Source organism: Coregonus lavaretus (assembly GCF_964263955.1).
Source record: "Coregonus lavaretus genome assembly, chromosome: 31".
NCBI classification, from domain to species: Eukaryota; Metazoa; Chordata; class Actinopteri; order Salmoniformes; family Salmonidae; genus Coregonus; species Coregonus lavaretus.
Window position 1 is genome coordinate 5288888 of NC_140018.1, and position 16287 is coordinate 5305174.

At 40.5% G+C, this 16287-nt stretch overlaps 1 protein-coding gene across 1 annotated transcript in view; it reads left to right on the forward strand.

Moving 5' to 3' along the window:
• Positions 1–16287, forward strand: part of LOC311106748 (neurexin-3b-like) — a gene marked incomplete at both ends in the record, with an annotated part of 164056 nt that overhangs the window by 70728 nt on the left and 77041 nt on the right. The window contains one exon of the mRNA XM_084149145.1: positions 1212–1393. Within this exon, the coding sequence (XP_084005271.1) occupies positions 1212–1393 (182 nt within the window). The remainder of the gene's footprint in view (positions 1–1211; positions 1394–16287) is intronic.

A 16287-nucleotide genomic window follows, 5' to 3' on the forward strand; every position in this document is an offset into this window, starting at 1 on the left:
AAATTAAACCCAAGGAAGGTTCTTCGATTTTTTTCCTACTGCCAGCCTTTGTTCTTGGGTTGCAGTCTTATGTTTAATACATGAGGATTGGGAGACTTATCCGATTTTGGCTGCTGCGCCTGTTATTCCCAGGCAGGGACTATTTTAAAGTGCTGCTTTAGGTCAGAAATGCACCCTGGGAGCTGTAGTCTCCCACCTCATGTGAAGTCTTTGTGAATACGATTAGAATGTTGAACCCCGAAATAGAATGTGGAGGACTTTGCCTTTACACCATTGGCTATGTAATTCGAGAGGATTCGGTTTTATGGCCTTTATCCCAAACAAGGTGAATCCGCTTTGGAGGAGAAATTTGAAAATGTGTCGTATTAAAGTTTAACGTGACCTCACCATCCCTGGTGTCTAGTTATCAGGGTTGGGGTCAGTTCTGAATTGAGTTGCGAATTGGTCTTAAATTCCAATTAAATTCTTGAATTTGAATTGAATTTGAATTGGCCAAACACCAAAGATTTTTAATCATTGAAATTCAAATGGATAATATATTCCATAAATGATGTTTATTTTGACATCATGTATGGTTACCAATACTATGTTCTTACATTCTTACATTTTTTAAACGTTTTAAATCATTACAGTGGTCTGGAAATATTGTTAAATAATTTTGTAGGTTGTCTATAATAATTCATAATTCACTTAGATGTTATGAAATATAAAACAAAAAAAAGATATATCCCAGAATGCATTAAGATCAAACACTCCTGAATGGAACGGAACAACCTAACATCTCATGACAAAAATATTTGAAATAGTATATGTATTCTTTAAGAGGTATTGGTCAAAGGAATGAGACTCATATGTTTCATGTCTCAGTTTAATTTACTTGAATTGGTTTTAATTAAATTCTACTTCCTTTCATTCAAATTCAATTCATATCCAATTCAAATTTTGACCCCAACCAGTAGTGTTCCAGACTGATAAGCTTGTACCTCTCTCTCTCTCTCTCTCTCTCTCTCTCTCTCTCTCTCTCCTCTCTCTCTCTCTCTCTCTCTCTCTCTCTCTCTCTCTCTCTCTCTCTCTCTCTCTCTCTCTCTCTCTCTCTCTCTCTCGTGAGGTGATGTTTTTCAACTTGGGCATTGATTTCGCTATCTACATTAGCTAAAATGTACCAATATATTTTTTCTAAAACATCTCTCTCTCTCTGTGTCTCTCTGCAGCTGGTACCACGTATATCTTCGGTAAAGGCGGGGGTCTGATCACATACACGTGGCCTAACAATGAGAGGCCCAGCACGCGTACCGACCGTCTGGCTGTGGGCTTCAGCACCACCATCAGGGACGGCATCCTGGTCCGCATCGACAGCGCTCCACGACTAGGGGACTACATCATGTTACACATCGTAAGTTACCTTTTAGACTACTACTGTGAGCCCTAAAGCCTTTTCACACATTTTTGTCATTTAGCAGACGCTCTTATGCAGAGCGACTAACAGTAGTGAGACATTTTCATACTGTTCCCCTGTGGGAATTGAACCCACAACCCTGGCGTTGCAAGCGCCATGCTCTACGAACTGAGCCACACGGGACTAACCCTTTAGTCTACACTGTGCTCCTATCTAATCCTCGACAGGGAGACAACATCCAGCACTACATTGTTAGTTCTACTGCTACATGACCAGGTTCTCAAGGGCCTCAGTGTATTTACAGTGATTCCTTACAGTAGTAGTTAAAGCCATTTCCCTTCTCCCTGGTTCTAAGATGATAATTCAGTTATTGATACTTCTCCCTGGTTCTAAGATGATAATTCAGTTATTGATACTTCTTCCTGGTTCTAAGATGATAATTCAGTTATTGATACTTCTCCCTGGTTCTAAGATGATAATTCAGTTATTGATACTTCTCCCTGGTTCTAAGATGATAATTCAGTTATTGATACTCCTCCCTGGTTCTAAGAAGATATTTCAGTTATTGATACTTCTACCTGGTTCTAAGATGATAATTCAGTTATTGATACTTCTCCCTAGTTCTAAGATGATAATTCAGTTTTTGATACTTCTCCCTGGTTCTAAGATGATAATTCAGTTATTGATTGACTCCAGAACCAGAGTTGAGCTGTTGTGATGTTGAAACACACTCCAGAACCAGAGTTAAACTGTTTTGATGTTTCTAAACAGTGACCTACAATGAAAATGGTTGAAGCAGATGATAACTTTCTGACAGAGGCACATCCATAATACATATCAGAGTATGTCCCATCCCTTGTTTCTCCCTTGTTTTCTAAGTTTATCTGTCACACAATTCTTTCAGAACTAGTTTCTTTCTAAACAATAAAGTGAATCTAAACTCCCAGCCACAAATAGTTAATAAAGCCATGTCTGTCTGATACATGTGTGTCACTGTGTCATGGCAACGCTGTGTGAATCAGCTGTGCATCCCAACATTAATATCTCATGACGTCCTTGTTGTTGTTGTTGTTTACTTATTTACATAATCATCAACAACGATGGCCACCGACTATAGATTGACCAAACTTCCTTGGAATGGTCGCAGAGGGATGTGCTGATGTGGTGTGAAAGTAGTGATGTTGAGGAGAGAGGGACACAGGGATGAAGAGAGGATACAATTACGCCAACAGATTGAGTGCCTGTCTCTCCTTAAAGACTCCCCTCATCTCTAGAGTGTTGCAACGTGCTGCTGGATGTACGCTGCTCCAACCTCGCCATCTGTTCACACAATACGATTTTAGCTGCTTTACAGTCTTGAGGAATGTGCGTGTGTGTGTGTGTGTGTGTATGTGAGAGAGAGATAGAGAGAGAGAGAGAGAGAGAAAGAGAGAAAAAGAGAGAGAGAGAGAATCCCCATACTTTAATGAAGACAGCTTCTCCATCCTGGAGGGGGAAATCAATCATTTCCAGACCCAGTCTGTGTCGACCTAAATGCCAGAACTGGACAAGAACCTGACACCTTCAACACACAGGGGGACAAATACCTACCTGGAGGTGAAGAATTCCCTCCCCCTTATGCCCCCCTAGGCACAACTACGATAACATAACCAACAAAAACGGGTCACAACTCCTGCAGCTTTGTTGCACACTGGGTATGTACGTAGTCAAAGGTAGGCTTTGAGGGGACACCTATGGTAGGTACACCTATAGCTCATCTCTTGGCAGTATTACTGTAGACTACTTGATCACTGACCTCAACCCGGAGTCTCTCAGAGCGTTCAGTCAGCCCACTGACACCCCTATCAGACCATAGCAAAATCACAGTCTACTTGAACAGAGCAATACTCAATCATGAGGCATCAAAGCCAAAGGAACTGAATAATATTAAGAAATGCTATAGATGGAAGGAAAGTAGTGTCGAAACCTACCAAAAAACTATTAGGCAACAACAAATTCAATCCCTTTTAGACAACTTCCTGGACAAAACGTTCCACTGTAATAGTGAAGGTGTAAACTTGGCAGTAGAAAACCTAAACAGCTTCCCTATCAAATCTAAAAATATCTAACAGAAAACCTAAGAAAAGTAACAACAGTGACAAATGGTTTGATGAAGAATGCAAAACCTAAAAAAGAAATTGGGAAACCTATCCAACCAAAAACATAGAGACCCAGAAAACCTGAGCCTACGCCTTCACTATGGTGAAACACTAAAACAATACAGAAATACACTACGGAAAAAGAAAGAACAGCATGTCAGAAATCAGCTCAATGTAGTTGAAGAATCCATAGACCCTAACCACTTCTGGGAAAATTGGAAAAACACTAAACAAACAACAACACGAAGAGCTATCTATCCAAAACGGAGATGTATGGGTAAACATTTTACATTGACATTTTAGTCATTTAGCAGACGCTCTTATCCAGAGCGACTTACAGTTGGTGCATACATTATTATTATTTTTTCTTTTTTTATATATACAGTGGGGGAAAAAGTATTTAGTCAGCCACCAATTGTGCAAGTTCTCCCACTTAAAAAGATGAGAGAGGCCTGTAATTTTCATCATAGGTACACGTCAACTATGACAGACAAATTGAGAGAAAAAAATTCCAGAAAATCACATTGTAGGATTTTTAATGAATTTATTTGCAAATTATGGTGGGAAATAAGTATTTGGTCACCTACAAACAAGCAAGATTTCTGGCTCTCACAGACCTGTAACTTCTTCTTTAAGAGGCTCCTCTGTCCTCCACTCGTTACCTGTATTAATGGCACCTGTTTGAACTTGTTATCAGTATAAAAGACACCTGTCCACAACCTCAAACATTCACACTCCAAACTCCACTATGGCCAAGACCAAAGAGCTGTCAAAGGACACCAGAAACAAAATTGTAGACCTGCACCAGGCTGGGAAGAATGAATCTGCAATAGGTAAGCAGCTTGGTTTGAAGAAATCAACTGTGGGAGCAATTATTAGGAAATGGAAGACATACAAGACCACTGATAATCTCCCTCGATCTGGGGCTCCACGCAAGATCTCACCCCGTGGGGTCAAAATGATCACAAGAACGGTGAGCAAAAATCCCAGAACCACACGGGGGGACCTAGTGAATGACCTGCAGAGAGCTGGGACCAAAGTAACAAAGCCTACCATCAGTAACACACTACGCCGCCAGGGACTCAAATCCTGCAGTGCCAGACGTGTCCCCCTGCTTAAGCAGTACATGTCCAGGCCCGTCTGAAGTTTGCTAGAGTGCATTTGGATGATCCAGAAGAGGATTGGGAGAATGTCATATGGTCAGATGAAACCAAAATATAACTTTTTGGTAAAAACTCAACTCGTCGTGTTTGGAGGACAAAGAATGCTGAGTTGCATCCAAAGAACACCATACCTACTGTGAAGCATGGGGGTGGAAACATCATGCTTTGGGGCTGTTTTTCTGCAAAGGGACCAGGACAACTGATCCGTGTAAAGGAAAGAATGAATGGGGCCATGTATCGTGAGATTTTGAGTGAAAACCTCCTTCCATCAGCAAGGGCATTGAAGATGAAACGTGGCTGGGTCTTTCAGCATGACAATGATCCCAAACACACCGCCCGGGCAATGAAGGAGTGTCTTCGTAAGAAGCATTTCAAGGTCCTGGAGTGGCCTAGCCAGTCTCCAGATCTCAACCCCATAGAAAATCTTTGGAGGGAGTTGAAAGTCTGTGTTGCCCAGCGACAGCCCCAAAACATCACTGCTCTAGAGGAGATCTGCATGGAAGAATGGGCCAAAATACCAGCAACAGTGTGTGAAAACCTTGTGAAGACTTACAGAAAACGTTTGACCTGTGTCATTGCCAACAAAGGGTATATAACAAAGTATTGAGGAACTTTTGTTATTGACCAAATACTTATTTTCCACCATAATTTGCAAATAAATTCATAAAAAATCCTACAATGTGATTTTCTGGAGAAAAACATTCTCATTTTGTCTGTCATAGTTGACGTGTACCTATGATGAAAATTACAGGCCTCTCTCATCTTTTTAAGTGGGAGAACTTGCACAATTGGTGGCTGACTAAATACTTTTTTCCCCCATTGTATATATCTATTTTTATACTGGCCCTCCGTGGGAATCGAACCCACAACCCAGGCATTGCAAACGCCATTCTCTACCAACTGAGCAACATACCCTGGACAACGCTGGGCCAATTGTGCGCCGCCCCATGGGTCTCCCGGTCGCGGCCGGCTACGACAGATCCTGGATTTGAACCAGGATCTCTAGTGGCACAGCTAGCACTGCAATACAGTACTTTTTTGGCCCTATAAAAAAGAACAAACAGCAAAAAAATATACATGATCAAATGCAAATCTTAGAATAAACTATTAAAGACTACCAGAACCCACTGGATTTTCCAATTACATTGAATGAACTACAGGACAAAATACAAACCCTCCAACCCAAAAAGGCCTGTGGTGTTGATGGTATCCTCAATGAAATGATAAAATATACAGACCACACGTTCAAATTGGCTATACTTTAACATCATCCTTAGCTCTGGCATCTTCCCCAATATTTGGAACCAAGGACTGATCACCCCAATCCACAAAAGTGGAGACAAATTTGACCCCAATAACTATAGTGGGATATGCGGCAGGAAGCTTAGTGGTTAAGAGCGTTGTGCCAGTAACCGAAAGGTCGCTGGTTCTAATCCCCGAGCCGACTAGGTGGAAAATCTGTCGATGTGCCCTTGAGCAAGGCACTTAACCCTAATTGCTCCTGTAAGTCACTCTGGATAAGAGCGTCTGCTAAATGACTAAAATGTTAATGTAAATATGCGTCAACAGCATCCTTGGGAAAATCCTCTGCATTATCATTAACAACAGAGTAGTTCATTTCCTCAGTGAAAACAATGTACTGAGCAAATGTCAAATTGGCTTTTTACCAAATTACCGTACGACAGACCACATATTCACCCTGCACACCCTAATTGACAAACAAACAAAACAAAACAAAGGCAAAGTCTCTCATGCTTCGTTAATTTCAAAAAAGCTTTTGACTCAATTTGGCATGAGGGTCTGCTATACAAATTGATGGAAAGTGGGGTTGGGGAAAAAACATATGACATTATAAAATCCATGTACACAAACAACAAGTGTGCGGGTAAAATTGGCCAAAAAACACACATTTCTTTCCACAGGGCCGTGGGGTGAGACAGGGATGCAGATTAAGCCCCACCCTCTTCAACATATATATCAATGAATTGGCGAGGGCACTAGAACAGTCTGTACCACCCGGCCTCACCCTACTAAAATCTGAAGTCAAATGTCTACTGTTTGCTGATGATCTGGTGCTTCTGTCACCAACCAAGGAGGGCCTACAGCAGCACCTAGATCTTATGCACAGATTCTGTCAGACCTGGGCTCTGACAGTAAATCTCAGTCAGACAAAAATAATGGTTTTCCAAAAAGGTCCAGTTGCCAGGACCACAAATAAAAATTCCATCTAGACATCATTGCCCTAGAGCACACAAAATCCTATACATACCTCGGCCTAAACATCAGCGCCACAGGTAACTTCCACAAAGCTGTGAACGATCTGAGAGACAAGGCAAGAAGGGCCTTCTATGCCATCAAATGGAACATAACATTTGATATACCAATTAGGATCTGGCTAAAAATACTTGAATCAGTTATAGAACCCATTGCCCTTTATGGTTGTGAGGTCTGTGGTCCGCTCACCATCCAATAATTCACGAAATGGGACAAACACCAAATTGAGTCTCTGTGTACAACGGAAAACACAAAATAATGCATGCTGAGCAGAATTATGCCGATACCTGCTAATGATCAAAATCCAGAAAAGAGCCATTAAATTCTATAACCACTGAAAAGGAAGCGATTCCCAAACCTTCCATAACAAAGCCATCACCTACAAAGAGATGAACTTGGAGAAGAGTCCCCTAAGCAAGCTAGTCCTGGGGCTCTGTTCACAAACGCAAACAGACCCCACAGAGCCCCAGGACAACAACAACACAATTAGACACAACCAAATCATGAGAAAACAAAAAGAGAATGACTTGACACATTGGAAAGAATTAACAAAAAAACAGAGCAAACTAGAATGCTATTTGGCTCTAAACAGAGAGAACACAGTGTCAGAATACCTGACCACTGTGACTGACCCAAACTTAAGGAAAGCTTTGACTATGTACAGACTCAGTGAGCATAGCCTTGCTATTGAGAAAGGCCGCCGTAGGCAGACCTGGCTCTCAAGAGAAGACAGGCTATGTGCACACTGCCCACAAAATGAGGTGGAAACTGAGCTGCACTTCCTAACCTCCTGCCAAATGTATGACCATATTAGAGATACATATTTCCCTCAGATTACAGAGATCCACAAAGAATTCGAAAACAAACCCAATTTTGATAAACTCCCTTATCTACTGGGTGAAATACTACAGTGTACCATCACAGCAGCAAGATTTGTGACCTGTTGCCCCAAGAAAGGGCAACCAGTGAAGAACAAACACCATTGTATATACAACCCATATTTATGTTTATTTAATTTCCCATTTGTACTTTAACTAGTTGCACATTGTTACAACACTGTATATAGACATAATATGACATTTGAAATGTCTTTATTCTTTTGGAACTTCTGAGTGTAATGTTTACTGTTAATATTTATTGTTTATTTCACTTTTGTTTACTATCTACTTCAATTGCTTTGGCAATGTTAACATAGTTTCCCATGCCAATAAAGTCCTTACAGTTTTTCTCGATTGCTAAGACACATTTCTTGAAATGTTCACCCATTTTCTCAAAACTTTAAACACAAAACCAAATCTTCAAACTACATTCACAAAACCCCTGACTCTTCTGACAAAATCAAACAATTGCCTCAAAACCATTTAATTTGTGCTCAAAATCAAACAATGCTTTCAGATCATACACACAGCCAGTCAATATATAAACACGCCAGAGCGTTCATTAGACACTACATCAAAAAAATTGAGAACACTGCGTCCAGGGCATGTTGTTACAGATTTAAAAAAAAAATTATATAGTAAACGCATTTTGCAATTAAAACAAAAAGTATAGTAATCACAACTTAGTACAGTGAATATATTGTATACTGTAAGTACTGCAAGTAATACAGTATTGAATGTCTGTATATTCAGCACTTGCATAAAAATACAGTAGTCCAACTGCAAAAGCCCAAAGAACAAAGAAAACTTTACAGTTTTTCTCAATTGCTAAAACACTAAAACCCCATTGGCTGAACAAAGTTCTCAGTTGCCTGGACTCATTTAGCTAATTATGCAGTCTGTTGTCAATACCTTAAACCATTTCACATGGTAAAACACAATTTGCAGTTCTCACTTAGACTTTTCAGCAAAACTCTAAACACATTCTCATTCTCAAAACACATTCTGCACTCTAATGCACATGTCATCCATACTGGTAAACACAAGTGGCAACAATCAAATACAAATAGAGAACACATGTCATTGATTGAACACAACCACTCAAAATTTATTTAACCTGTTTCAAATGATGCGACACAACCAATATAAGCCAGTTCAGAGAGCAAACAGGTTGTTGAAGATGGGAAGGAGAAAGTCTGAGAATGGATAGAAGAAACAATGTGAGAGGACGAGGATGAGTGCGTATGCGAGGTGGGCGACGAGGAGGAAGAGGAGGAGGAGGAGGAGGAGGAAGAGGAAGACAAAGAGTGGAAATATCTGATGAAATTCGAGCAACAGTCATAGACCATGTTCTTGTCCATGGACTGACAATGAGGGAAGCAGGACTTAGAGTACAACCCAATTTGAGCCGATTTTCTGTGTCCACCATAGTAAGGACATTCAGAGAAGAGAATAGGTACAGTGTACTACAGTATTTTTGTATTTTTGTAATTGCAAATTTACTGTACTACACTATATGCAGCTGTTTCAATAGACATTTGTAAAGTTAATCACTGTATGTATTGTACTGCATGAATATGTTTTGTAACTGCACAACTACTTTTTGTAGAATTGCAAGGCTGCCACATGCAGGTGGAAGGACAGCTATATTCACTCGGGGGCAAGAGGCTGTTATAGTTGGCATGGTCCTTCAAGATAATGCAATACGATTCAGAGAAATCCAGGAACGAGTGATACAAGACAACACACACTTCCAGGGAATCGACAGTGTGAGCATTTCCACTATTGACCGTGTCCTCCATCGTAACAGGATGCGAATGAAACAAGTATACAGAGTACCTTTTGAGCGCAACTCACCAAGGGTGAAAGAACTGCGAGCTCAGTATGTGCAAGTAAGTGTACATTCAGAAACATTTACTGTAATCCAGATTGTCTACAGTACTAACACATACTATGTGAATGACATTACTCTTCAGTACATACAATGTATGTGAATCACAAGTGCATACAGCAGGCCTAATTGTACTCTACAGTATAGCACTGTCTCTGTACCACTTACAAAATCCTACATACAGTATATTGTATTTCTACACAGACAATATTTGACTTGGAATCGTTGGACAGACCCCATGAGTTAATCTCTGTCGATGAAGCAGGCTTCAATCTAACAAAGACGAGAAGGAGAGGCCGAAACATGATTGGACAGCGGGCCATTGTTGAAGTCCCTGGTCAACGAGGTGGCAATGTCACAATCTGTGCTGCTATCAGCAACCATGGTGTTCTACATCACCATGTTACACTCGGGCCAAATAACACCCAGCACCTTCTAAGATTTATTGCCAATCTAAGAGATATTTTATTTGAGCAGCAGGTTCAAGAGCAGCAGGGTCAAGAGCTAAATGAGAATCCCATTCCCACCTATGTGATAGTGTGGGACAATGTCAGTTTCCACCGAGCTGCTCAGGTAAGGGAATGGTTTAACATCAATGGGCAGTTTATGAACTTGTACCTCCCTCCATACTTGCCTTTCCTGAATCCGATTGAGGAGTTTTTCTCCTCTTGGAGATGGAAAGTGTATGATAGACAACCCTACTCCAGAGTAAATCTGCTGCAAGCCATGGATTTAGCCTGTGGTTATATAGGTGAGGAACCATGTCAGGGCTGGATACGGCACACAAGAGGCTTCTTCCCCCGTTGCCTCAGCAGGGACAATATTGCTTGTGATGTCGACGAAGTGCTCTGGCCTGACCCAGCCCAAAGACAAGAAGAAGCACATTGATCACATGTTTACTCCATTGATTTTTGTCCCTTTTAGTATTGTATACTGTAGTACAGTGCATTGTAGGCTGTGTACTGTACAATGGACAAATTGTATGGCCCTGAACATTGTGCTTTCCATTTGTTAACAGTACTGACTGCTCAATAGATTTTGACTGGTTGCAGGTTCATATCAACAAAGAGCAAGAATTACAGTATCACAGAGACAAAGGACAAGTTTGTGAGATGCAGGGTACAGTAATGTAAAAATAGGGGTACAAGGAGGAGGAAGAACAAAAAAATAAAATTGCAAAGAGCAAAGCAGAGTAGTAATTTCTGATCAATTTTGAGCTACTATGATAGAACATGTTTTCGTTCATCAAAATACAATGACGGAAAAATATGAAATTTGTTTCGAGATTAAAAATGTACTTCTCCCTGAGAACTGTATGTTTTGAACAATGTGTTTTCTATTTTTCGGTGTATTGTTTACTGACTGCTTGAGAGTGTATATCATTTTGATCACTTTGTTTATGATTTGAGAGCAGTGTTTGATTTTGAACACAGGTAAAACTGTTTTGAGGCGAATGTTTCATTTTGCGAGAGGAGTCAGAGGTTTTGTAAATAGTGCTTGAAGATGAGGTTTTGTGTTTAATGTCTTCAGGAAATGGAGCGAGGTTTCAGAAATTGTGTTTTAGCAATTGAGAAAAACTGTAAATGAAAAGCACATTAAAGTACACTCAAAAATTTTGTGCAACTGATTTTCCCTGGTATATGGGTTTCGGTCATAGACCTTCCACCGCCACGCAGAGAAAAACTATTCTATTGGGTTGAGGAAAGGGCTGTATGGTGGAAAGCAAACATTTATGAATCGCTGGTTGATGTTGAACCACTCGCGTATCCGGACACCACGGTGAAAGCTGACATTGTCCCAAACCACGACAGAGACAGGATGCACTGCCTGCTGATGATCCTGCTGCTCACGCTCAAACAAAACATCCCGAAGACCACCCAGAAATGTTAGAAGATGTTCAAGTGTTGTATGGCCCCAGGGTTGCATGACGGTGGAGAACCCAACGATTACTCATGGCTGCACAAAGGGTGACATTGCCACTACGCTGGCCAGGGACTTCCACAATGGCACGTTGGCCAATTATGTTCCTGCCTCTCCTTCTCCTCTTCGCCAGATTGAACCCTGCTTCATCTACAAAAATGTATTCATGGGGCCTTTCCATGGAATCCAATTAAAACACTCTATATACAAAAATAGATAAATAAGTAGTTTAGTAAGTGATACAGAAAGACAGACTTCTGCAATAGTGCATTTGTGTGCACTCCTGATTTACATACACTACAATATAGTGCAGTTTACAGTAACAGTAGGCTAGTAGCATAGCATTGTACTGTAAGCATCAGCGCTGAAAGTGTCTGAGTGTACACTTACTTGCACATACTGAAATCGTAGATCTTTGACCCTTTCTGAGTTGCGCTCAAAGGCTACTCTGTACACTTGTTTCATGCGTACCCTATTGTGCTGGAGGACACGGTCAATGGTAGAAAGGCTGACACTGTTGATTCCTTCAAAGTTTACATTGTGTTCAACAACTCTTTGCTGTATTTCACGCAGTCGGATGGCATTGTTTTGAAGGACCATATCAACAATGAGAGCCTCTTGCTTTTGGGAGAACATAGCAGGCCTTCCACCCTCATGTGGTAGTCTTGCAATTCTACAAAAAGGGAAAATGCACTTACAAACGTATACATACAGTAAAAATAGTAATGGACATTACTTCTATACGTAAAATATTGTATGGTAAGAAAATTATTATTTTTCCCCCCAGTCCCCTTTCTATTGACAAAGTGATTGTCAAGTTGTGCGTGATTTCTGGCTGACCACAGCTCTGCCCAAACTTGAAAACGGCTTTATCCTTGATGAACACAAAGGACAACTCAAAACTGTTCACTTTATGATTTTTTATTGTCATAAAGATGGAACAGAATAGGTTGATAACCTTCAAAACACACAAACAAAACCCCATGGATTAGTTACAAATAACTCTCAATTCCACTTTCTCAAAAATAAGCATAAACTAATGTTACTGAATCCTCAAACCTAACCAAACAATCATTTCATCATTTAGATTAACCTAGGATCATTGCAAGTTAATAATTAAATATCAATATCATAATTAAACATTTAACAATACACATGATTATAGTAACGTTACTGTCAAGTTCTACGTTCACATAATGAAGTCTTCACTATTTAATTTAATTAATAATTGTATGTTACAACCAAACAAAAGGGCATATAGAAGCATGAATTCACAACACATTCTGTCCTACCAGTTGCGTCTTTGGATGATCAGGAGCTGTGGTCATTGGTATCTCTTCTCAGGAATGAGTGAGAGCCAAGTAAGCTTTTACCAAACATTTCGATGCCATGCACATGCACTGCTTGTGGGTGCGCAGATTAATATGGTCCCCAGAGCACTTCCTGGTGGTTGGTTTCAACAGCTCCGGTTGCATGGTTGCCCCCTGCAGGTTGGGAGTGCTTTGAGCACCCTGGGTGGATTTAGGCTTGAGTGCTCGGTATAGCTTGTAGTCAGGAATTGACACAACAGTGATGTACTGAATCAAATGTATACAGTAAACTTTCAATGACCAAAATAAAAAGAAACAATGACCTGTTCTCTTCTCTGAATGTCCTGATTATGGTGGCCACAGAGAATCTGTCATTCCATGAACAACAACATGGGCTATCACAGTTGCTCGAATTTCTTCTGAAAATACTGTTTTTGGTCTTGCTCTTCCTCGTCCTCGTCCTCGTACTCTTCCTCCTCGTCCACCACCTCTTACACGTACTTATCCTCCTCTGCCTTCCTCCTCTGCCTCTCAGATTGTTTCCATCCATTGTTGGTATCAACATTCAACGCACCTGTGCCACCTGTGCACTCTGAACTGGCTTATATTCTGTACAATTGGTTTGATCACATCATTAGAAACAAGTTTGAACAATTTGTAGTCGTCGTGTGTAAACGATGACAACTGTGTTGTAGTTGTGTTTAACTTTTGCCGCATGTATTTACCATTTTGTAAAACAAGTGCATCACACTGCGAAATGTGTTTTAGTGAGTGAGAATGTGTTTAGAGTTTTGCAAAAAGAGTGATTGATTCGACAAATGGGTTTAGGCCACTGAGCATTTGGTTCAGAGAATGGGGTTTAGTGTTTTAGCAATTCAGAAAAACTGTAAATTGAATAGAGAGAGAGAGAGAGAGAGAGAGAGAGAGAGAGAGAGAGAGAGAGAGAGAGAGAGAGAGAGAGAGAGACTCTCCTCACTTTATCTGACTTGGTAATTGCAGAAACCTCGATAGGAAGGAGATCAAAGCATTTTTTTTATCAGAGCTGACTGTCTCTCTCCAGCCAAGCTTCGTCTCAATTTTAATTTGCCTCCAAGTTGTTAGCAGCAATGGTCTTCATTCCTGTCAGATCACAAATTAATTTATCATAAAATATCATTTTATTTTACAAATTAATGCCACACGTGTTCATAGTACACCTTCCATTTTAACACAGGCTACTAATTTCATCTATCTATTATCTATCTATCTATCTCTATCATCTATCTATCTATCTATCTATCTATCTAATCTATCTATCTATCTATCTATCTATCTATCTATCTATCTATCTATCTATCTATCTATCTATCTATCTATCTATCTATCTACTATCTATCTATCTATCTATCTATCTATCTATCTATCTATCTATCTATCTATCTATCTTCTCTCTCTCTCTCTCTCTCTCTCTCTCTCTCTCTCTCTCTCTCTCTCTCTCTCTCTCTCTCTCTCTCTCTCTCTCTCTCTCTCTCCCCCCCCATCTCGGAAAACAACTAGCTCAAGGCTGTTTTGGTAATCATAGAGCTGAATTATCACTGTTTCTCATCCAATTTGTCTGATAATCTAATACAATGCAGTGTTTGTTTTTTGGATGTGAAGGACGATTTAAAGTCTTGTTGAAATGGCTTAGCTTTAGGACGCTCTGAATAATTCCCTCATTATAGACTAGAGAACCGTTTTTACTCATTTTCTTCAAATTGGTATAGACTATTTTTAAGGACTACTGCTTATGCAAAGTATAAAACATGCTTTTAACTATAGTTACAGAGGCTCCAGCCAAGAAGCTTACATATTAACACTTTTGTAACAGCACAACAACATTTTAAACCAAACTGTTTAAAAGTGATTAAACCCTACCGCAAGGAATCACAGGTGAAGCGTTATGACTTGTAGCACTGTGTGTTGTGGTGTGTTCTAGAATACTTTATAAGACTTGGGCACTGTACTGTACTGTAGGTACCCAGGACTTGCCACACAGACAGAGAGGGAGAGCGAGAGGGTATACTCGGCACTAAAATCCTTTTAGACATAGTCTAAAGAAGATAGGCATTTCTGTGCACATTGGTGTTCAGTTGTCTCAGTGTTGTGATGAGGACGTATCTTTTGGTGCACACAGTCAATAGATAGACCATGTTGGACAGCACAAGGCAAATATTTTCTTTGTTTCTTTGTTTCTCGCTCTCCACAACCTATTGTCTGTCTATTGACTGTATGAGCCAAAATATACAGTGAGGGGAAAAAAGTATTGATCCCCTGCTGATTGTGTACGTTTTGCCCACTGACAAAGACATGATCAGTCTATAATTTTAACGGTAGTTCATTTGAACAGTGAGAGACAGAATAACAACAACAAAATCCAGAAAAACGCATGTCAAAAATGTTATAAATTGATTTGCATTTTAATGAGGGAAATAAGTATTTGACCCTCTGCAAAACTTGACTTAGAACTTGTGGCAAAAACCTTGTCGGCAATCACAGAGGTCAGACGTTTCTTGTAGTTGGCCACCAGGTTGCACGCATCTCAGGAGGGATTTTGGTTCCACTCCTCTTTGCAGATTTTCTCCAAGTCATTAAGGTTTCGAGGCTGACGTTTGGCAACTCGAACCTTCAGCTCCCTCCACAGATTTCTATGGGATTAAGGTCTGGAGACAGGCTAGGCCACTCAGGACCTTAATGTGCTTCTTCTTTAGCCACTCCTTTGTTGCCTTGGCCATGTGTTTTGGTCATTTTCATGCTGGAAAACCCATCCACGACCCATTTTCAATGCCATGCTGAGGGAAGGAGGTTCTCACCCAAGATTTGATGGTAAATGGCCCGTCCATCGTCCTTTGATGCGGTGAAGTTGTCCTGTCCCCTTAGCAGAAAACACCCCCAAAGCATAATGTTTCCACCTCCATGTTTGACAGTGGGGATGGTGTTCTTGGGGTCATAGGCAGCATTCCTCCTCCTCCAAACACGGCGAGTTGAGTTGATGCCAAAGAGCTCGATTTTGGTCTCATCTGACCACAACACTTTCACCCAGTTCTCCTCTGAAACATTCAGATATTAATTGGCAAACATCAGACGGCCCTGTATATGTGCTTTCTTGAGTAGGGGGACCTTGCGGTCGCTGCAGGATTTCAGTCCTTCACGGCATAGTGTGTTACCAATTGTTTTATTGGTGACTATGGTCCCAGCTGCGTTGAGATCATTGACATGATCCTCCTGTGTAGTTCTGGATAATTCCTCACCGTTCTCATGATCATTGCAACTCACGAGGTGAGATCTTGCATGGAGCC